This window comes from Oryzias melastigma, linkage group LG12, assembly GCF_002922805.2.
Source record: "Oryzias melastigma strain HK-1 linkage group LG12, ASM292280v2, whole genome shotgun sequence".
NCBI lineage: Eukaryota > Metazoa > Chordata > Actinopteri > Beloniformes > Adrianichthyidae > Oryzias > Oryzias melastigma.
The window spans coordinates 12,543,694-12,567,600 of NC_050523.1; the positions used below are offsets into that span (position 1 = coordinate 12,543,694).

Below are 23,907 nucleotides of genomic sequence, written 5' to 3' on the forward strand. Positions count from 1 at the left end.
TTATTTTGTTCTATATAACTTTCTTTTCTGTTTTACTTTCTTTTGTGTATGGTTGTGGTGCTTATATTTAATATTAATAGTGATTTTGCCACATTTTGCTTCATCTGTAAGGTTGACAATTGACTCTTAAATCCAACCAAAAAGAATACATATATATATATATATATATGTATATATACAAAAAAGAATATGACTTGAGCTTTTTTCCAATTCAGATGTTGACTCCAATGTTGTAAACATCTCTCGCTTTTCCAATAAAATTGTGAATTTAAAAATAAATACACAAAAACATGTAAAAGGTGAATAAAAAGCTGCCAATAGAACAGTGCAATAACAGCGTTTTGCATCTTGCATAAAAACCTAAATTAATACTATGTGAGAACAACGGGACACCTCATGACCACAGTAGGTCATCTACTGCATACTGTAGGAACACTCAACAGGGAGCTTCATAACTGGTGAGGGATCAATAGCATGCCTATAAGGGAACTGAACCCAAAGGTTGGAAGGCAACAGTCATGCCTGACCCTTCTGTGTCTTAGGAGACACAGTGCCAACCCAGCAGGTCAATATGTCTAGGAGCAGCAGTATGGGGCCATCACATTTTGGGAAAGTAAGCTGACTTGTCATGCGTGTCACAGCCTGAAGGAAAGGATTTATCATAATTCTGGTTACATATTTAGATGATTATAATACTGGTTACATATTTTCTCATTTTTTTCTATTTTGGTGCTACAGCAAATTTGAAACATAAAAGCTTGAAAAGCAAAAAATGTTCAAATAAAAGGTTTGTAATTAATTTAATTGGCTTTAATGATTAAAGCTCGATTAATATGTGGTAAAAATAGCTGGTGACTTATGCCTTACCCATGCAGAGCCAACTTAAGCAAAAAAAAATCAGAAATTATGCCGGTCTATATTTACACTAACAGGAAATCAATAAACTCTACTCTCTCGAGGCATGCTCTGCTGCTTGTGGCAAGTTATTGATCTCTCTAAATGTAGGTGTCTGCATATTGCTCTTGGGGAGACACTGTTGCCTGCCTGCGTTCCAGTGGACCCCCGTCACCCCCTTCACCCCCGCCCGCTTGGCTCTCCCTCTTTGTGTCCGTCTGTGCTGTGGCTCGGAGGAAGCAGCCATCGTAGCACCTCCACAGAGGCCGACGTGTGACTTGATGCCATCAATAAAACCATCATCTAAGATGGACTACACCGCGCCCCGCACAGTTTGTCCGACCCTCTGCGATGAATCACCTTGATAGAGGCATGCCCTCGAGGAGAAAAACACTCAATATCGCACCAGTAGGTCTTCTTGGATCCATACAGGTTCATGTTTCTGCTTTTTTACTGCTTTTTGCTGCTTTTTACCTCCAGTCTTAAGGGCTCTGGGTACGTCAACTGCAGCAATCGTCTAATAAAGACAATAGTGGACATAACGTAAGCAAGAGATGAGCAGGAAAAGTCAACTTATTTTAAAGTTGGAAGTAGAAAATGGTTGATGATTAAGAGCTTTTTCTAACATTATTTGGACACTATCTGAGAATAAAGCATCACTGAGCTGTGTGACTGTGATTCAGCTGGTTTCCTTTTATCTAATCACTGACAGGTTGTTTGGTTTTTGTAACAGCTTATTATCTACACTTTTGAAAGGCTCTCACTTTTGTAATTGTATGCGTGAGGATGTGTTTGTGTGAAATAGAGGGAGGGTGGTCCTTTTCTTTCTCGTCTTTGAAGAACAAACTGGCTCCTTACCTGCATACATCACTGAACTGTGAAGAGCAAGTTCCCAAATGTTGACCATGAAGTTGGCGCTAACGTTATCAATCAATGGTTTGCTTTAGTAGTTTTTGCCACAAATAATGCTTACTGTACTGCATTAAATACAGGTTTATTTTATACTCTTTTCAGCAGTGAGAAGTGTCTGAGCAGTATGTATAAAGCGGTTAATTTCAACCAAAAACTCGACAGCTGACAATAACAGTATGGAAGACACCCCACAGTTCCATATCTTAACAGAGTTCCCTATCAAGACTGATTAGTCTGAAAGGATGATAAATACTGAAACTTACCGATAAGACAGTAGACAGACACCAGCAATGGTAAAACTGGTTTTAAAATACGTAAACACAAGTAAAAAAACACGTTTTAATATATATTTTTATGCTTATTTTCAAAATGAACTTCACAAAGTTTTTGACATGTAAGACTGAATAGACAGCACTAATCCACAAGCCCTCCACCATGTACTAAAGAGTGAAAATAAATAAAGGACTTGTGGGTGTTTGCACAAGGAAAATCCTATGGATTCTTTAAAAAAAATAATTTAAGAAATCTACAATAAATTTCACACCTTAGTTTGATTCAGTTTCAGACATGGGTGTCTCAGAAGCAACAAATCCTCAGCTGGAAAGAAATCTGGATGCTCACTTTTGTTTGACAAAGAGAAAAACTCTACATAATTTGGTAATACAATGATAATCAAATTTTTAAGGGAGTTAACCTTCTCACTACATCTGTTCTACTTGAGTTCTGCTTCTTCAGTTTTGCGCTCTGGCCTGAGGATTTTTTTTTTTTCGCTACACCTTCACCCTCAAGTGAAATTAGATCCTCACTCCCAAGGGGACCAGAGTTCACTTGCACTAGAGTTCAATTAAGCTTCACTGTTACCAAACAAAGCTCACCGTCCAAGAAAATGAACTTTAGTGGGAACCAAACCAGTCAACAGGAATCTCCCCTTCAAAACAAAAGCATCCACAGAAACTTCCAAAAACAGAGTTATATCAACAAATCCCTTCAAAGGCCTCCATTCTATTATTGGAAATAAGAATACTGATGTTCACAGTTTCAATAATCTGGTTTGTGTAGAATATTTTTTGGACTTCCTGTTAAGTTTAGAACCCCTGCTCGTCTATTTTTTGTGAATATGGTGGCTCCAACTGTTGCAACATTAGTTTATTAAGTTTGTTTATTGGAAAAATAAGCAACATATTGCTGTCGTACTTGGATTGTGCTCATTAATGTCTTGGATTCTCAACACTATTTTGGGATTTCATGTAAATCCCATCAACTGCATCTCATTGACATATGCATGCAAAATGTATTTGATAAAGGTGAAGGCATTCTGGGAAAAGTTTGCTTTTTGGGGGAAAATTATAACAAACAAATAAAAAAATCAAAATAATATGCTTGAAAAGTCAAATTTTATTTGAAAAGACTTTTTATTATTGTCTTACCTGTAGGGTCTAGAATGAAAGCCTGAGAGGCCTGGGTCAGATTGTTGCTGAGATGGATGACTGTGTGACAGCTCTCTCTCTTTACTTACTCTGTGACTCTCATTCTGATCCATGTTATCTTTTTTGTGCATGTGTGTGTGTGTGCATGTGCTGTATAAACCTACCCAGAGGGACCCCAGGCATGAGGAAGATAAAAACTTCTCCCTGAATGTAAACATTCTCTGAAGTGATGAGCAGAACAGCTGCAGTTGCAGACACACATTTAGAAAAATGCATTCCCAAGGTCAAGGTTAAGCAGCGCACACTTTCAGAGCTCACTTTCCCTCTTGAATCCCCCTGCTACCCCTCAACTTGCTGTTGACTGCAAGATACTGTTGATGTTGGCAGTTATTCTGGTGTTTCATTGTTTAAAAATGAGGCATCTTTATTAGATAACAACAGTGAGAACATACTGTTTTGGAGTCCTATGTGTGAGCAGCATGTGGCACACAATGGTGCAAGTATTCCCTAATAGTGCAATAGCACTTCCAGCTGTTTCGGTACCATATTACACTTGGTTGACTTTGCCTTGACAGGTGTGTTGAGGTGATTGTTGTTGTTTCAAGTGCAGGTTGACTCTGTTGTGATGTGTGTGTGTAAGCATTGCAATCCAGTGCATACTGAAACTCACTATTTTTATCAAGAAGGTATGCTTTTTATGGTGGATCTTGTGTTACAGCCATAAGGCATGGGAGCTTATCATCCATCTATTTTCTGAATCTCTTCTAGGGTCACAGGGTTGCTGGGGCCTATCCCAGCCACTGTCGGGCAAAGGTGAGGTGAGGTTGCCAGTCCAACCATTGGTCCCTGTAAATCCATATAATCTAGAACCTCATCAGGTTATTTGGGCACCAACTTCTAGTAGACCAAAAAATGAAGAAATAAGTAAAACTTGCTAATGTAAAGTGACATTGATTGAAAGTAAAAAAAAAAATGGGCTAAAATCTTTTGAAACTGTTTAATCAAAATCAATAACTTTCTCAAATTAAAAGATTTCTGATGAAACTCAGAGATTTGTTGGTGTCAAAATATGTCAATGAATTTAAGTATTGTTTTAAAAAGAGTTGGGCAATGCTTCTCACTGTTATGGGAGTTCAATCAGTCAAAACAAGAAGATAATATCAAGTTAACTGCACATACAGTCTATCTTCTAAGTCAACGTCATACTAGTACTGCCCACATGCCAAAAGAAGAAAGTTAGGTCATCTGACATTGCGTTTCCAAGTATAAAAGCTAACTACAATCATATGATTTTTAGAATTAAAAAAAAGGATACTAATCAAAGAAACGGTTCCCAATATGTATGTGATGGTGGAAATTGAAACAGTAAAGATGTCCTTTATGGAACTGTATTTGATTAATGATACATAACAAAAAAAATTACAAGTATTATTACAAAAGACTTCAATACTTAGAACAGTAACTATTGTCATGTACTTTTGATGAAGCTCACATGGAATCTTCAAGAGTAGTGTGCGCCATTACTCAGCTGATGTTTAAGTATGCAAAGAATAACACTTAACAAGTGCTTAACAAAGTGCCCTCTGCTCTCTGACAGTGTACTGAAAAATGAGGGAAGACTGATAGGGTTTTCTGGTAATCTTCGCTTGGGTCCATCATCATTATCTTGGTCAATAGTCAGAAGTGGATCCCGAGCTAAAAATACCTGAGCCTGCTTCTCATCAATTTGATACTCCTATCTGACATTTTACATACAGTCACGAAGATTTATGTTTAGTGTGTATTCAATTGTGATACATTAAAAAAATATTTATTGTCTCTGTTTTTATTATAACTGATTAAAATGGTTTTATAAGTAATAACAAGTGTTATTACTGGTCTGGCACACTGGAATAAACATCAACCCATTGGTGAAAATAGCACTAAAATTAGCACAAAAAACACAGTTTTGGAATAAAAACTCCAAAATGTTCTATTTCAAAGTAACGTTTAACAAAGATTAAGGCATGTTTTGGATTTGACATGACCAGATCTCGTGTTATTTCTTGGTTTTACAAGGTGAATCACCAAAACACGCCACAAATCTGCTTCTGGTCTGGCAAATTTTGTCAAATTTTAGAACCCTTTGTGGCCCATGAGTAAGAAAGTTTGCCCATCTCTGTGCTAAACAGTTTAGAAAAAAGAGTGATAATGAAATGGTATTTCAGAAGTTGGCAGTTTAAAATAATTTTATTTTTGTGTCTATTAACAGTCAGTTTATTATTTTTTATATCAATCCCAATATATAGCAAGACGAGTTCAACAGTCTAAAGTCATAACTACAGTTTATATTTGCAAGTGACAATGTGAACGGGTCAACGGGAAGAAACATGTTCACCTTTAAAGTGCAACAGATATCAATCCAGCACAGGGTGAAGACAAGAAGAAGCATTAGCTGGGTTTCAGAAAAACAAGGTGTGAAACAGCAGCTTGTAGTCTCCAATAGTTCCACCCTAGTAAGTTATTGATTTTGTCACCAGTTTTTCTCAAGCCCAGACCACTCTCAAGCCTTCAGTGGCACTTTTTCTCCTTTGGGATGAGGAAGCAAAGTGCTCTCTGAAACTTAATTGTGTAAAACACTTCAAGAAAGGACAGTCCCTGTTTTTAAAATGAGACGATTGTCCTCTTTGTTTGTTGTTTCTTCTGCTTCTGTAAATCCTCTGGGTTAGGGTTAGCCATGTGAGGTGGAGAAAACGGAAAATCTGGAATACTCTATGTGCTCATGTTCATACAAACTTATTTTAAAAAGCACTAATAGTGTCAAATTTGTCTTACTTTCTCAAAAAAGTTAGAAAAACCAAGCCTCCTGGCTTCATAACATAATAATGTTAGCTTTGTTACCATCAAAAACAGTTTTTGTCCAATAGATACGTAATGAATCCCATTGGGATTTTAAGAGAAAAAAATGGCCATTTGGCTTTCGCATTGTCGCATTTTTTCAAAACAATACTTTCATTTTATTTTTAGGTTCATGTCTGTTTTGCCAGGCTTGAACAGGTATCATCAGATTAAAAAAAAAAACCTCTAATTTTCTCTAACTGCAGCATCTGTGCAACAAATAAACAGCCAGAATTAAAATGCAGCTTTAAATCTAAATCTCAAAGATAAAATGTATAAAATCATACCCAAATTTATAATACATGCCAAATTCAAAACAATTCATCTAAAGGTAATTAGTTATAAACGGTAAAACACAATAATTGAATTACTGCGGCTTTGTTCACTCCATTTTTTAAGTGAGATATGTTGTGTAGTTGTGTTTTTTTCATGCTTTCTGTGCACTATTTCCCATATTTATGTAATAGAAAGATGAAGTATGTTACATTGTTTTTGCCCTAATTATGTGCACCATGTTCATTTGAGTATAAGTCACGTTTTTCTTTTCTTTTCTTTATTTTAGACTAAGAATGGACTTGTATTTGATTTTGTTAAACATAAATAGGCACATACATTTGTTATTGCCCCACTAATAACTATCTAGTTTTCCTTCACCGGACTAATGTGGGACATCAAATAATCAAACTGAGTTACAGAAACACAGAGGTACCGCTGAAATTGTCGTCATTCGGATGCAGCTTCTTGCAGTAGAAGTTAAAGATTGCCTCAAAAATAAGACTGAATGATCTCATGAACACAGACATGGAGACGTGTTTATCAATGTCTTCATATGGCTCTTCGAAATAAATAAACCTGATCTCTCAACATCACCCGTTCTTTATTACGTTTATTCATTTATTTTGCCCCTGCGACTTATTCTGGAAAATAAGGTAAGCTAAAAATGTTTGTTTTTTTCATGATATGGGTTCAAATGACTTATTACAAGCCACTTTATTGTGAATGTGTGCAAACTTCTGAACTGTGAAACACAAAAACCAGTAAGTCACGATGCCTAATCTCCTGCAATATCTGTCACATGGAGCGACAAAAACTAAAGCTGTTTTTTTTCTGATAAATGCATTTGAGATAACACCAGAATAGACGCAGCCTTGCACATAAAAGCAACGAAGAAAGGATGTAGCACTTTTCAGCGCTCCACAGATCCAAGCAGCGGATTGGCAGCAGGAGCGTCGGGGGCATTTGGGGAGCAGGCCGGCAGACGGGCAGGCGGCAGATGAAGAGGACTCTATTAGTCTCGGCTCATTGTGCCATTCTGATTTTTTTCCACTTCCTAATTGGCTGGCTTCTGTAGGCTTGGCGGCCATATTTCAGTTTAAAGGGGAAAGCTTCGTGGGTCACAGGAATAAAGAGGCCTGTTTGACAGGTCAGCAGGCTGATGTCTACAGCATAGTCTTAGGTCAATGGTCAAACTAACATCAAGATAGGCTGCGGCAGCGTGGGTCAGCCCCTACACCCAAGATCCCAATAAGTAAGCCGGCAGACACACAGGAATGTCGTTTTTCAGTGTTTTACCAGGAATACCTCTACAAAGACAATTAGATAATTAATTTTCTTCATCAATACCATGTGTAAGAATTATACTTGACTCATTTATTTTACTTACCTCATCGCTCAGAAGAGTTTTCAGGAAATGGGCAACTTAAAAAGTAAATGAAAAGCTGTAGATCATTGTTATCCTCACATTTAGAATGTTTTGGGATGATTATTCTAGCAGAAACCTTCAGAAGACAATATAAAGTCCCTATTAGTCAAAATTAGCCATAAAACATAAGGTCTACAGGAGTAATGCCTTTCCCTGGCTTAGCTGGAAAATACTTCTATCAGAATAAATAGTATTCCCATCTGGTATGCATCAAAAGGGAAGATCTACATTTATTTCTCATTATGTTTTAAAACACAAGAACAAAATGAGGCAAAAATAACTAAAGTAATCCAATTAAGACTAATCAATGAATTGCAGTAAGCAGGAGGCTTAAGTAACTGACAACAGTCGTTAGGAAGGATTTAGTTTGTGCATCAGATCACTTAGGAAGTCGGAATCCTTCTAAGTTGATTTCCATAGAAGTTCATATTAATGAGATGAAAAAATGAGACGAAAGAAAATCAAACAACAGAGAATTTTACTCGTGTGCACAAAATACATGGACACAAATCTGCACATGAATGCAGGACAGTCTGCCTGGCACCAGACAGCAATGCACGGTCAAATGAGATGTGTGAGAGCCCCCTGCTGCCAAGAGGCAGACAGAAAGAAGAAGCAAACCCTCTCTAATGGAGACATGACATGCTTGCCGGGGCGGAAACTCAAACAAACGATTAATGGGCCATGGAGCCTTTGGTACAGGAGCAAAATATCCTCCACTGCTCTCCCCCCTCCCACTCTGTGCTCCTTTGCTCTTGCTCTGTCCCATGTTGGTCAATGGGGGTTTAGCATTTCAAAACCCAGGCCTCCATTTAGAGGCGACATATTTCTGTCACCCATTTACCCCGATTCCACTCTGATCCCTGCTATATTTAAGTGGATCATGTAAAATAACTATTGCAGATGCAGGGAAGGACTTCATATAAGTGATTTGACAGAAAGGAGCACAAATGTGTCACCTCTTTATAGACCTATGACCTTTTTTAAGTTCATTTAAGGCTATCTAAGCCAGAGCGGTTGGCTATTTTAGGAAAGAACAGCTCTGGAACGTCCGTGCCTACTTGTTTGGAACACTAAAGACAGGTGCCCAAGAGGTACTCTAAAAAGTATGGAAAAACCTTTAAAGTTGTATAATGTTTTTTCACTTTTGTCAACACTTCCTTACAAAATCGCTTAGCAACAAGTAAATGCTAAACAAGTGGTTAATTCGGCAGGAAGTACAAGGGTGGCTCCAACTTTAATGAGGATGTTGGCAAGTCTCCATGTGGTCCACTTGCTGGTGCGGTCTCTCCTTCAGCCCCACAGTGGATCCAAATCTTCAGGTTGGCAGTGACTTAGAAAAGAAGAAGAAAAGAAGGGAAGCCCTTACATTCATGTGTTTTGATTAGCAGGTAATGATCTTTGATCTAATGCGCTGACTGGGAAAGTGCGGCTCCCATTGAAATCCGGAGGATTCTTGGCCGACCTGGAGCCAATGTCACTTCTCGTTAGGGCCTACAGCTCCATGACCTCCCGGTTGCCAGTCACAACCCCCTCCTCGCAGCGTGAGCACCATGCGTAATGATATCAATAACAGCAGGGGTGCAATGAATACAAATCCGCGTGTAGAATGTTTGGACAAGAATTCTCTCCCAGCCTTCCCTCCTCCGGCTCCCACTCACTAGCGTCCAACCCTCTGATCCCCCTCCTATTCCCCCACAAAAAAAGGGCTGGCTTCAATGTGGATGGTTGATTTTGCACAAAATAGTTGGTAACTGCTAAGAACAAATCCCCCCCTGCTGTTTGTCTATAAGTGATTGCTTCATAAAATACTCTGAGATCAGTTCTCGCATCCTCTTGGTAAAAGTTTCCCCCTTTGAGGTTTAAGATAGAGCCTGTAAAAATCCACATGACTGTAACGCATTGTTTTTATTTATTCATGCATAGGGAAAAAAACCATTCAAGCTTAAATACATTCTAATGACCATTGGATGCTTAATTGAAAAAATACAAAACTCATTTGTTCATTTATATGCAACAAGGTCACGCACAAAATCGTTCAATGTTGTTTAGAACTGTCTTTTTGCATGAAACCTTTCACACGTGGTTCTTATGTAATGTATGTTTTTTTTATAAATGTATATAGTTCTGGAAAAGTACAGTTTGAGCCCATTTTGCAGTGTTATACATGACACTAAAGTCATCCGATATATCCAGGCGACACAACTGTTCAACTGTAACAAAGGTGTGTTCATGGAGCCACCTAATGAACAGAATAAAATCTGAAAGAATGAATCGGATTTTTTTTTAATCAGAAAAAAAAACATAAAATTTAGTCTCAGAAACCATTTTACCATCTGGGAGAACACGTACATGCATGCCAACCAAGGGTGTTTCGGTGCATTTGACCATTTTTTTTCTTGGCTGATTGCTCTGTGAGTACACAACAAATCTCAGATTCTGAAGTAAACCATCAACCCAAAAAAGTAACAATAAATTTAAAAAAAGACATAAATTCTCAGAAATCTGCAAGAAAAAGTAGGTTTTTGTGTCACATTTCTCTTTGTTTTTGACACTCCTCCATTACTTGTTGAATAAAGTGTGGTTGCATCACCAGAGTCTTGTGGCTTCATATCTGAGGCATTCTTCTAGTTTCATCACTAATGGTCTGTCATCACTGAATACTACACAATGTAAAATCTGTTAATTGCAAACAGGCACAAGCAGAGACAGTTCCAAGCTTCAGAGATTAATTTATCTTTATTTGTGAACGGTTTTGCTTGACGCACCATTTTTCAACAAAAAGTGTAAAAAATACTTTTTTTTTACATCAGAAATTACTATGAATATTCCTTGATTTTTTTTTTAATAACAAAGCTCAGCAAGAAATCCGCCCAAAGAGATAGTGATGAATATTTTATTATGTAATGTATAGTCACTCGGGGAAGAAAGGAAGCAGCACGGCATTTACACATGTGAGTGTGAGGTGTCCCATCTCCTCTAATCCAACACTCAAGGAGTTGTTGCTCCAAGAGCTTTTTATTTGAGTACATCACAAATCCATTAGTGTTAATATTACCCAAGAAAATTAATTATTTATGAATACAAGAGAAACTGCCTGGGGTCAAAAATCTTTTGTTGCCAGATTAAATCAGGGTATTTTTTTGCCGTGACTGCCAAATTATTTTTTGTATGTATTTTATTTCACTTTAAAATGGGAGCAGAGTGCACATCCACAATGATGACAATATTCAACACATGCTGATTGTTTTCTCATGACAACATGTCCAAATGTTTGATAATGTAATGAAAAGAGAAATGGCTGCCAACGACATGAACGAGAGGAAAGATTAAGATAAATAGCTACATCTGGCTCTCACTTGAAACTCTAAAGGAAGTGAAGATAACCAAGGAGGGTCTGGTTATTCATCACCATCTAGACATGTGCACATACACCACTGTATTGGCTTGGAAAAAACAGATGCAGACTAAAAACAAAGAGAAGCTCACCAGCCGTGCAGACTTAAAAACATCACCTGACTGGGCCAGGCTTTGAAAATATTAAAGATTCTCATAGTTTGGCAAAAAAAAAAGAAACTGACAGATGGGCCAGAAGGGCACCTGGTTAATATCACCTATCATCTAGACCCTTAGTTCCCCGCACAGCCGCTTGCATCCCTTTCTCTTTTTCTCTCCATTCTTTGTCTCAGGGGATCGACTTTTCCCACAGATGCTGACCCACATAAACTCCAAAGCCTCAGACCCCAAACTGAATTCGCTGCAGACCCCGGGCTGCTTGTCTTCTGCCCGGCTCATCTATCTCCTTCGTCCATGATTTCCATCCCGTTAACCATCGCTGTCTTTGTTCTTGCTCTCGATCAATGTGCCATAACTCAACCAGCCTCTTTGTGTTTGATGTTTGAGCTCTGGATATCATTTTAGTCATTTTTTTTAAACCAGTGAACCACATTGATACTACCATGTCTCACTAATACAGGCATGCAAATGATGTCTGGTGGACAATTGTGAGTGAAAACTCAACATACGTGGCTAATTCAAAGGAAAATGGGCACCGTGAAAAAAATTTACTTTTGCACACAAAGTAAGAACAGCGAATGAAATTAATTACATTATTATTTAAATTATATTGTGCTAATTGTATCTGTGAGGCACCACACAAAAATAGCAAACCCCAATTTTCCTCAGTTATTACCACATTTTGATCCAAACCTGTTTGTTGCCTGCAAACAAACTGTTGATGACAAAAAGAAAAGTTCTTGCTTCCCGTTGGTCAGCTATGACAGCTCTTCCATTCAGAAGAGAGTATTCCTCCTTCATCAGTCCATCTGTCTATCAAGTTTTAACTTCTAAATTTGGGTTTGTTGACTCACATTAAATCTGTACACTCAGTATGAGACAGTGATGACAGCTAAAATAGTTGAAATTATTAAATTGAAATGATTATTTGTTGTGTTAATTGCTGTCAAAAAAGCTCTTTAAAACTTGACTGAGCTTATATAAAACTGAGGTTTCCAAAAACTTAAAGCAGCTCAGTTTCATCCAATTTAGCCAAGTTTTTTTAACTTGATATAAAATCAAATTAATATTTTGTATAAACAGTATGAGGATCTAAACATGCAACTATTACATTTTCTCTTGATTCAAAAGTATTGCTTTTTTGAAAATATAATGTTAACAGTTCAATATTGTCATTTTTATAAAAAATAAAAAAAACAGTGTGGCAACATGTGGGATCTGACGATAAAGTAAAATTAATTTGTGTGGTGAGAAGAGAAGTTTTCACATCACTATGAAACTTTTTTTTTCTTTGCATATTAGATAAAAATTCAAATTTTCATTTTGTGGTTGATTTGATGTTATGTGCAGTGCAGGATGTTTATGACTGGAACCTCTGTATTACAGTACAGGATCATGGATATTATCTCTTTCTGTGATTTGATAAATGCATTTTGTTTACAATGTCAAGAAAAATGTACAAAAAAGTTTAATTTTAATGCAGTGTGCAAATGATCCTAAGATTCTATAGTAATTTATTTTATATTTGCTCTTACTCCAGACTTTTTTTTTGTTTTGTTTTTTTGCAGAGAAAGATCTGCAGACAAAAGGTTTCACAAAATACATTTTGAACAGTAAAAAGTAAATAATTTCACAGTTTCCAGTTGAATCATTGCTTACAACAAAACAGCAAGATGATGCAACTGTGTAAACATTTTGCAAAGATAACTGAATATTTGTAGTGTAATTAATCTTTACAGATTTCCAGAACTGCAGTAGATTTAATTTTTTTTTATGTATTTTATGTATTTTTCTTTTTCAAAATCCTGTTTGTTTACCAGTGCTAAAGAATCAGTTATTTCAGGTCTTATAGTAAATCTCCACTTGATCTTTTCATTTGATATTAGCTTATCTACAAAAGAAAGTGCATTCTAACTTAATAAATATAAAAATATTTCAGGTTTATAAGCTTAAAATTGTGTTAATGTGGCTTTCTCTCATCGGGACAATAAAGAAATTGAACTGCTGTCAGTTGAGATTTTATTCCTCAGTTTCACAATCTTGTCAATTATTTTATTTGATATAAACATGTTTGTGCAATAACTTTAAATTACTTGATAAATGATTACATACAGAAAGTAGACAGAACTTTAATGATTTAGAAGACGTTCGAGGGACGATTTTATAGAAATCAGTATCTAAAGCTCTCTGTCCTCAGCTGCCTTGCAGCAGCTAGAGATGTGATTTGACCTATCATGTCACGGGACAGAGGCGTGTGTTCAGGTGCACCGAGCTGGGGGGGGAGTGCGCTTGTCATGTTCCTTAACGTGTAGCAGGATGTATTGCTGGCAGAAGCAGCGGGGGAGATCCAGAGTCTCTCCTGAACACTCACAGCCTCATGAAAGAATAATGGTTGATTACCTGCATGAGATGAGCGACACAGACCCTCCAAAGACACCGGAGAGAACGGTGACACGTCACAGTTCCACTGATAACGGAAAAAAATCAGCTTAGTCCTGTTTTAAAACTCAAAGTATATTTGCTTTATTTCAGCAGATATAATTTGTGATTCATTTAAACCAAAAAAAAAAACATTTTTTTACAAAAAATAAACAATGATTAAAAATAAATACATAGTTATAAGTACCAGTTATGTAGAGGACCTTTCAGCATTGCTACCAACATAGTTAAGTTATTTTCTTAGATAAATTCTCAGGTTTTTAGCATCATTACTCCGTTTTGTGGAGAACTAGTTCCAGATGATTTCCTCCATCAGCCACTTTGGCTATTAGCAAGTTCACATCACCTCAAGGAACCACTGACAGTCCTGTTAATTAGCACCCTTTGCCTTATTTCTTGGGCTTGGAAAACACTAAGATGTTCATATCTTCTTCTAAACCCTTTTGGGATACCATGCTTTAAGTCACATTCACACTGACAAAATGAAAACTTTCAATTTCTAAAATAATGAAGGTAAAAATAGTTTGAAATGGAGCATTTTGATTTTTGATGTTTTCTTTTCTTCTCTCTATCCATCCATCACCTCAGTGGCACAATTGAATAATCCTAAATGAGGTGACTTCATTTGTTAAAAATCAAAGCCACCGTCCACTGCACAAGGGCATCCGTGTAGGGTCAGTCCCAGGTCCTTGGCCTCCACCCCTCAGCGGAACTGAGTTCTTGACCTGCTGGTCATTTGTCCAAACTGCAGGTTCAGCCCAGGTCAGTGTGCAGAGGAGGGAAAATCAGCTTTGATGTGAAGTTGCAATAAATTGAGAGTAATGGAAATGCCCCAGTGAAATTACAGTGGAGTTCAAATGACCAATAAACGATAACTGCAGGCAAAGATTGAGGCCAAATGTTGTAGTTTACCAGCAGATAAATTGCTTAAAATACAGCTCTTAAAATGCAGTAACAGGCTAATGGAAAAAAACTTTTTGTGACCTGCTAATTCTGATGTAACTTTGCTAATAGGCTTTAAATGTCTTTTTTAATCTAAAAAAAAAAAAAAATCCTGTTTTTGAGGGGTCGCTGGGGGCGGGACAAATGCCCAATGACTAATAGCTATTTGGCCAATAAGGCTAGCTGAGTTTCCTCCAAAAGGTCACGTCTTGTCTGGCCCCTGTCCACTGCACACTTCCACAACATATCCGGGGTCCCAGCCGCCACACACCGAAAACAGAAACAGGCGCATCCACATAGGAGTGCTGAATCCTCTGGGCCTCGCGGAGGCAGAGGTTAGGGCCTTGCGTGCCAACCGGGATCTGCTGTGAGTGAGACTGCAGGAAACAAAAGGAAGTGAACGATGAGAAAAGTCTTTAAACCAATCACAACTCTTAGTTCTCCTTATGGAAATGGTTACAACACTCCACATCCTTTCCACATCCACTTAAGCTGTAATTTTAATGTCATTTTGTCTGCATTTATTTCCTCATTATCATATTTTTAACAGCGCCTTAAAAAAAAAGATCCAAATGAAGCTACACCAGATGTAACGCGTGTAGTCACTCACCTGAAGACTAAAACATTCACTTCAACTCATTCAATTACATCATGTTTCCACTTTTAAAAAATATTGCACATTACAAGGACTTTGCTTTTGCAGTTTGTGTTTCTAAAATGCAAAATCCATACCTGGATGAGAGGCCAACCCTGCCAAACTGTTGAAAAAGCCTGTACCGCCATCTTTTGGTGCATGGGGTAAGTGCATGTGAAAGAGCTTTAGGTTTTGTTAAATAAGCAGCTCATTTGTGCAAAAATGTTTCTTGATAATATGCAGTTGAATAATGAAGCCTAATTTTAATAAAAGCAACATTATTTGTAGGATGGATTAGCTTGTGTTTCCTTTGAAAGTCCATATTACTTTTTGTTTATATGAAATATGCTGCACAAACTGAACATTTTTCAGGTTTCAGGTATCAAAAGAAATCATTAATAAAGAAAAGTATGTTTTTATGATCAATAATGACTGGATTTGGCTTTTAAAGCCATTGTTTGAAGTGGGCGTCCTCTGAAGAACTCTGTCTTAACAAGTTCTGTCATCGTATTGCTCAGGGTTTGTCTTAAGCGTTTTTGTACCGAGGCAGTGTCCAGTGATTATTTTGATTTTCAAAGTTTCTCTGATCCTGAGAAGACAAATGAAGTGTGTAGCCACAGAGAGACAGACAGCTCGCAGAGGGTGAAAAGAGAGTCTGGGAAAACATTCCTTAGACAAGGAAAGGAGAGATATGTGGAAAAAAAAGAGTGGAAAGAAGTGGTATTACTGTTCCACCACAGGTTAACTCATCAAAAACTCGCCTGATATTGTAACACATTAGGATGTGCTGAGAGCTCTGTTTTTTAATTTAATTTGAGATTTGGATTTTGATGTGATATCTTTATTAGGATTATATCTTTATTGGTTTAAAGAGTGAATTCTAATTTGCATCTTTGCAATAATAGGTTAATTAAGTAAAATTAAGGATTTTTGTCAGTGTGAAAAGAATTTCAGAGAAAGTTAAGTGCTCTGTGGTTCACTTTGGAGAGCCAGGGTCACATCAGTGCTGGAAGGTGTTGACTAGATGCAAATGAGGCGCCCCCATTCAGCAGTGACAGTGAAACCGATAACCCACTTTCCACTCTCCCAGAGAAGACCTCTTTATAAGGGCTTTTGAACTAAGCATCCCCAAAAATAACCTCCTCTGATTCCTGAGGGCTGCTGCAATCCCGCCAGAACATTCAACTCACAAAACGTCCACATTAACTTTCCTCTCTAAGTTATCATTTGTCAAAAATGTGTGCATTTAGATTCAAGTTTTGTTTGCTCTCTCCACTTTTATCAACATGAAACAGCCCAGTGTGCAGCTTTAGGAGTTAAAAAACAATCGAACATCAGAAATATGGAGAGAAAAAAACTGTTGAATTAAATAATTACCTGCTGGCTGCATTTCATTGCTTTTTAGCCTTCGTCTGATCTAACAGGCTCTGCTGAAAAGCCTCTTTCCTATCTGGAAGGGTGCCCTGAGATTTACAGTTTGACAGCGACAACAGATCATAGCAGAGACACAGCCCTCCAGTAATGCTCTGTACTCACAAATGGTGGAACGTGCACACTTTTTTTTTGTTCTCTCTCTTCCAGAGCATGAATCAGATTGCCTATTTATGTAATATATCAGCTCTCCTAAAATCGCCCCTGACTTCTTTTATACTACACCAAGACAGAGGCGCATTAAAACGCTCAATAATGTGGTGCTGATAATTTGCTTTCTTGACATTTCAAGCACCAAACACATCACACTAATGATTAATAATCAGAGGGTCACCTGCAACTCGAGCACATGTCAAGAAGTGCACATGTAGTTTGTTTAGCATGCTGTGGGTCACTTCGGCTTTTTCAGGAACCACTGAAGCATACCAGACAGGTGGAAATGACAGAAAAAAAATGTCGGCTCATGTCTTTTTGGCTCACTGTGAATGGCTTACAGCTAACCAAAACGACATGCATTTCTATTTTTAATGATGAAGCCTCTGGCTTTCTTTGCAGCGGCTGCAATCCTTCCCTTGTGATCAAGCTAACTTCAGGGTTGCCTGTGAGCATCTGCGTGGCAGGTTGTTCCTCACAAGCTCCCTGTTTCCAAAACAAACCCACAACACTGTAATTACAATCTGACAGTAAAACCCATCTAACCGACTTTTGACCTGACAACATTTCAGCTCCACCCGCTCTGCTCTTCTACAGCTTTACATAATGAACACACAGCAAACAAAAACATGTTGCACTGATCACATTCCACCATAATTCCTGTAAGCTGTCAGCAGATTTCCCCTTGGAAGAATGAAAGAGCAGAGGGCTGGAGCGGCTACTGTCAGTCATGTTGGCTCTGTCATTTCTCAAGTGGTCCTCTGCCTTGTGAGCGATAGCCCGAGAAAAGGGCAGCAATCTTATCATCAGAGGGAACATACAGGGAAACCAGAGGAGAGCCAGACAGCAGCGATGGCTGCTCGGGAAAGAATGAAACAAACAACCTGCATGTGCAAACTGATAATGCTTTGATAGAATTAAATTAAACTCACAACTAAAGAAAAAAAAATCCTAAGCATCAAGAGCACCAAAACATTCTTACAATATTTGAGCCGTTGATTCAGAAAATCAGCAATGCCAAAGAGGTCAAACGATGACTTTTAAAAGCTAGAAGCAGCACTAATGCAAAAAATTTTGTTGTAAAAAAAAGTGAATTAGATGAAAAAAAATGTTGCTGAATTTATGTGAGCAGTGGTATTTTGATGCGCTAGCTCTTTGTCATATCTCAAGTGGATGCTGTGTTGGTCCTGGGAACCCAAAACAAAGATAAAGTTGCTGTTCTTGATGAGTAGAGAGCATCTGAAACACTGGAGTACCAGGAACAGACCTGTAGATAAAATTAGAGGGGGGAGGTTTTACAGAATTAAGTTGGGTAAAAGCTGCATAAAAGTCAAGTGTTCTTCCGATCAATTTGGGGACAAATAGTAAAAAAATCCTCCTCTGGGCTTGATTTCACCATATAAAAAGCTAATTATTAGTCATTTCAAGCTTTTTTGTCAATATAAATATCAACCAATCCTCTTTTATTGACTTGTGTATTTTATAATACACTGGTAAAGTGGTCTAATTCAAGTTTGAGTCCTCTACAAGAAACCAAGGAGCCATTTTCCATGTTTGGGGGTCACGGTCCTGACTGTACTGCAGTTCTTCCACATTTTTTTTCATTCTCGCTGGTGATTCTTGACCTTCTCACACTCCTTGTTCCTAATGGTTGGTATGTGGGTTTCTTTTTTAGACATAGCAGTTTGGGGTTCCCCAGGATGGGGCCCAAAATCCCTAGCAGCACCCCTGCCCCAGGTGAACAATAAAATGGGGCCGTCTGCAGTGTTTCTGTTATTATTTACTCAGATTTTACTAAAAAGGGCAAAAAAAACCCAAAATACTTAAAAAACAGTTAATTGTGGAGCAGTGTCAATTCAAGAAATATGATCAAAATGACCATTTTTTGCATTTTTTCTCTTTTTCTGTTAATTTCTTATGATGGAGTATTAGGGCCACCATGAAAGAAAATACAATTATGAATACATGATCATTAAGTCTAACTAGCATTTCACAAGAACAAAATTATAATTTTATGACTTAAAAAGTTGTAATGTACAGGGATTTTTTTTTTCAAACTAAAGTTCTAATTTAATGAAACAGTTGTGATTTTTCTTCTCATAATTTTAGGATTTTATTCTTGAAAAATGTTGACATTTTTTTAACCACAATTCTATGCTTTTGTCTTCACATTTTGGCTTTTTTCTCATAATTATGTTGTTCTTTTCCGTGATTTTGTCATCCTGCACTTTAGAAAGTGCAACAAATTTCTTGTTTTTTCCTGGCTTTTTGCTTTTTTAACATTACAAGGCTTCGTCTTACTTTTACATTTAAAAACAAAACAATACGTAAGTATTACAATAAAAACACCACATCCCGCTGCCCCCTGTTAACAGACCTATGACCCCACAGACAATCAATTCTTAATATAAGTTCTAAAAGAAACTTAAGGCTCAGCTCTGCTGTGAGGAAACAGATTTTGGGGATATCTTCACACCAGGAGTCAGTTCAGCCACAGGAACATCACCACAGTGCCACGGGACAGCAACGGGGTCTACTCCACAGCTGTGAGGCTGCAATATCGAACTCCACCCACCCCAACAAAAGCAACAACCAAAGATGAGCCGGCAAACCCGGCACAAAAGATCTAAAATCATAGTAAGATGTTAATATTAAATACATCAAATGTATGTAAAAACCTCAAATGGAAATACAATTAAATGCATAACATACAATGAAATACATAAAAAATACATGTTGTTGAGCTTCGTCTTAAAACCTCTACGGTCTCTGTCGGCCTCTCCAGCAGGCTGTTCCACAAGCGAGGACCGTAATGACAGAACAAAGCCTCACCATAGCTGTTGCTTCTACCTCAGGGACAACTAAATGGCCAACGCCAGAGGACCTCAGGGTTAAAAAGATCCATTAAAACACTTATAAAGCATTAAAAGAACTTCAAAATCAATCCTGAAACACTCCATGCATGCTAAGAAGCTTCCTCGTCTTGGTCTCAATGGTCTCTTTTTGGCCTTCGTATTATGCCAGCAGGATATCTGATAACCAGCAGGGTGGAGGTTCTTGCCAAAAAGCTGACTTCTCAGGACTTGCCTTCCTCATTTGGCAGTTTCTGCTTCTCTTATGGCTTCTTCACGGTTCCAGGACACCTGCTAGTGCTCCAATCCCACTTGCTAAAAAAAGAGTGAAATAACATTTTTTGGTAAGTTAAATGTACTTTTATGTAAGTTTTTGTAGACCTTGAATTTAGCTTTAAGGGAAACATATTAAAAAGTGAATTTTGTTCCATACTAAAATCTCTTTTTTTGTTGGAAATCACTTTTGGAAAATTGGAAATATTCCAGTTCAAACGTCTATGTTAACTACAATGTTGTGTTTGAACTGCTTCTATTACCCACCTGGAAGCTGTGAGTCTTTACGGCTACAGTAATGGCTTGAACGTCTAAGCATCGTTTCAGAAACCTTAAAAGACATTCTTGGAGGATGTTTACTCAGCTGCTGTGTTTTATGGTAGAAACACGCCAGATTGATGTCTCTCAGCAGCTGCAAATGTTGCCATATTATGAACCTGTTAGTTGCAGCTGATAGGTCGGCATCATGGAAATGAGCTCATTTTTCTTTAAACGTTGCTGGAGTTGTTTAATAGGTGGAATAACCCTTTCCATTGTTTCAACTAAATGATTTTGTGTTGGAGCCACATTTCCTGTTTATCATGTAGTAATTTCTTTAAACTGCGCACTAATACACTCAATCCGACTGGGTCAGGTATTTTAATTAGAGGGCAAAATATATTTTTCCTCAGAATTGAACGATTTACTCAGCATGACTATGAGTTACATGTCTGTTTTTTCCCCCAGTTTAGTGTTTGGACGCTTTATGTCACATTTAGGATTTGTTTTCCACAGAATCCAGTGAGTATCTAGAAGTTTATAGAACTAGTGTGCAAATAACAGATCCTCTTTTTTAGCTTCTATGCAACTAAAACCGCAAATCTCTTTTGTTCGATTATCTTAACATGTTTTTCTTTTGTCATAAAATCCTTCTAATATATTAACGTATCCTTATAAATGTATCCTTTAACTTCTTTTCCTCCTTCGCTCTGTGATAGTGCGCTGAAGGTTTAGAACAACTTCTCAAAAATTCAGTGTGATTCTATATTTGTGCCTCGTTTTTACCAAGTTTTGTATATTTTTCAAGATAATATATAGTTTTAAGGATAATTTAAACAGTCAAAAGCGGGTTTTGGGGATTATTTTTAACAGAAATATTAATTAAATGCAAAAATGTGTGCATTACCGGTAAATAAAATTAACTTTTTTTATATTTTAGCTTTGAAAATTCCAACATTTACAAAATTTCTTTTTAGTTTTATTTTTTTTGCACAAGCACTTCCAGTTTTATGAGAAAAATGTGAACATCTGCAAACTTTCACAGTTTGATGTTGCAACAAAAAGTTTAAAATAGTACTGGACATAACATCTTATAGTCTGCTGGTCTATGTGCTAAAAAAGGACATATTTGAGGACAGAAAAATCTATCTAAAAAATTAAATCTATTTTATTTTGTTCAAAGGAGCTGTGAGGAAGAAATAATCCATTTTAGTGTTGTTTGAATCAAACTTAAAAGACTACAGAAGGGGAGCTATTTTACTAGGAAGTGAAACTTGATTGCTTTTGTACAGTTTCAATACAAGCACAAACATCTGGCGAGCAGCTCTAAAGCATGGTGGTGGAAGAATGATGGGTCTGTACACCTTGTAGTGCTTGAGAAGATTTTTCTGAAGTATTTTTTAGAGGCACATGTGAGAAAATCTGATCAACAGTTTAAGTTTGACTAACAAAAAACAGGTTAGATAACAATATAATTTATCCAAATAACAAATTGAGAGGAACATGAATCTGTGACAAGCCGATGAGAAAATGTATCTCTGTAAATGTAAATGTGTGGAAAGAAACTAAAAAAATTTGTTTTTTCTCAAAGAATAAAATCATTCAAAGGAGTCTTGATAAGATCCTGTTATGGTTGAGTGACTTCATTACTGCAGGTTAATAGAAATGAACTGCCACACCAATAGATATGACAAGGAAAATCTTTTTTCCATCAACAGTAAATGCTTCTTTACATCACTAGGATTTTCAAAATTCTGTATTTCAGGGGTTTTTTTTTAAACACAGGAAGGACTCTGGTTTTAAAGATACTGCTGGATAAGACTGGTTTAGTTCAGCCATTAACATCTTGAGCTTTTTCAGTGAACAAATGAGTTAATGAAACCAGAAAACACAAGAAACCAAGTTAATACTTTAATTTAAATGGGAATGAGATACTTGATTATTTCTCAATAACAGTTTTATTTGGCAATATAGTAATAAAGTGAACATACAATCTGTGTTAGCTCTTAAAAACATCCTGTCTGAGTTTCTGACACCAAAGAAGAAGTCAAAATGAAAAACCTGAAATGCACTTTTACAAACCAGAACGCTGTCTTCACCACAGCTAATCTAAAGACTGTCATCACAGTCTCTTCTTCAGCTTGCCCTTCTTTTGGCCGCCCCGCCCGAAACCTCCCTTCTTCACCTCTCCGACCCACTTCTTGTTCTTAGCGCGGATTTTTTTCATCCCGCCGCTCTGCAGGAACTTCTGCTTGTCTTTGATTTTGCGCTGCTTTAGGATCTGAGCGCTTGATTTTAGCTCAGAGCGTACTTTGCGACTTCCTGGTCCTGCAGACGACCTGCGAGGGGTCGGTCCCCGGCGACCTCGGCCGCGACCTAAAAGTGCAAACCAAAATTTAAATTGTTATTAGCAAAAATAATATTTATGCACTCCATTACAGTGTTGAGAAGTGCTTCAAAAGTTGATTGTTCAGTACCTCCAGCTCCTCCTCCTCCTCCTCCTCCTCCTGTCTCTCCCTCTGATCCAGAATCTGCATCATCCACTTTGTACTTTTTCTTCCACTCTTCATAACTGACAGTTTGTTAAGTGACAAATTCAACATTATAGCCAAAACAGTTGCTATGACCAAGCAGCAATTCACTAAAAAAATAGGTATTTATTTTGTTTACATCACATCAGAAAATCTGTTCTTCTTTACCAAGTACTTTGATTACTTTTGCACAAATCTGTCAATTTCTAAAGGTTTTCAGATTGTTTTTATTCATTAAAAATAAATAAATAAGTGTACAAAATTTAAATAAAGCACAAAAGTCTAAATGATTGATTTTCTGGAAGGATACAAGTTCTTCCTGTTCTTCTTGTTAACGATGACTCTGTTGTTCTCCGTCTTAATTTTCTTCTTGGGGTCCTCCTTTCTCGTTTCTGTTATGAAGCGCTTCCGTTTACGATCCCTATGACAGAGTAGATGTCAAATTATCAACTTATACCTTTTTTTTTTAATCAAACACAAAAACTGCTAGAGTGAGATCACCATTTCTTACCATTTCATTACTTTTTTGTGCTGGTTTAACTGGTTGTTGTCGTCTCCCATGAGGTCCAGAACAGCAGTGGAAGCTTGTTGCTCAAAGTTAGTGCCCTCCCCACTGAGGCTTAAGCTGGAGGCAAAAAAAACACATCATCATTGATTAAAAGAAACTGTTCATGTTTCATATTTCATAAAACAGTAAACGCTGTTTCCCACCCTTTCTCAGAGTTGAAGTCTTTTGGTCGGTAGGGGATGTAATACTCTTCATCTTTGCCTGCTTGCTTTCTTCTCTTGCTCTTCAGCTGATCTTCATGTTTCTGTGGGCCTTTTCTCTTCCCGCCTAAAACCTCAGAAAACACACCCTAAAGGAAACCATGAGAAATCTCTGTCAAAACTTTTAATGTGTTCAAATAAAAATATAACAGGATGAGAAGGAAACTGTTTGTGGTATTATAATTCTTATAACATATTTAGTGACAAAGAGAATTAAATTTAAATAGTAAAGAATACAAAATGAAATAAAACAAAGAGACTAAGGGTGAAAAAAAAAGATTTGTTTTGGGGTTTAAAG

At 37.2% G+C, this 23,907-nt stretch overlaps 1 protein-coding gene across 1 annotated transcript in view; it reads right to left on the reverse strand.

The window, feature by feature from the left end:
* Positions 1–22,249: 22,249 nt before the first annotated feature.
* Positions 22,250–23,907, reverse strand: part of ddx54 (DEAD (Asp-Glu-Ala-Asp) box polypeptide 54) — a gene marked incomplete at its 5' end in the record, with an annotated part of 6,777 nt that continues 5,119 nt past the window's right edge. The window contains 5 exon segments of the mRNA XM_024299044.2: positions 22,250–22,686; positions 22,788–22,882; positions 23,152–23,262; positions 23,353–23,466; positions 23,553–23,698. Of these exon segments, the coding sequence (XP_024154812.1) occupies positions 22,433–22,686; positions 22,788–22,882; positions 23,152–23,262; positions 23,353–23,466; positions 23,553–23,698 (720 nt within the window). The 3' untranslated portion in view covers positions 22,250–22,432.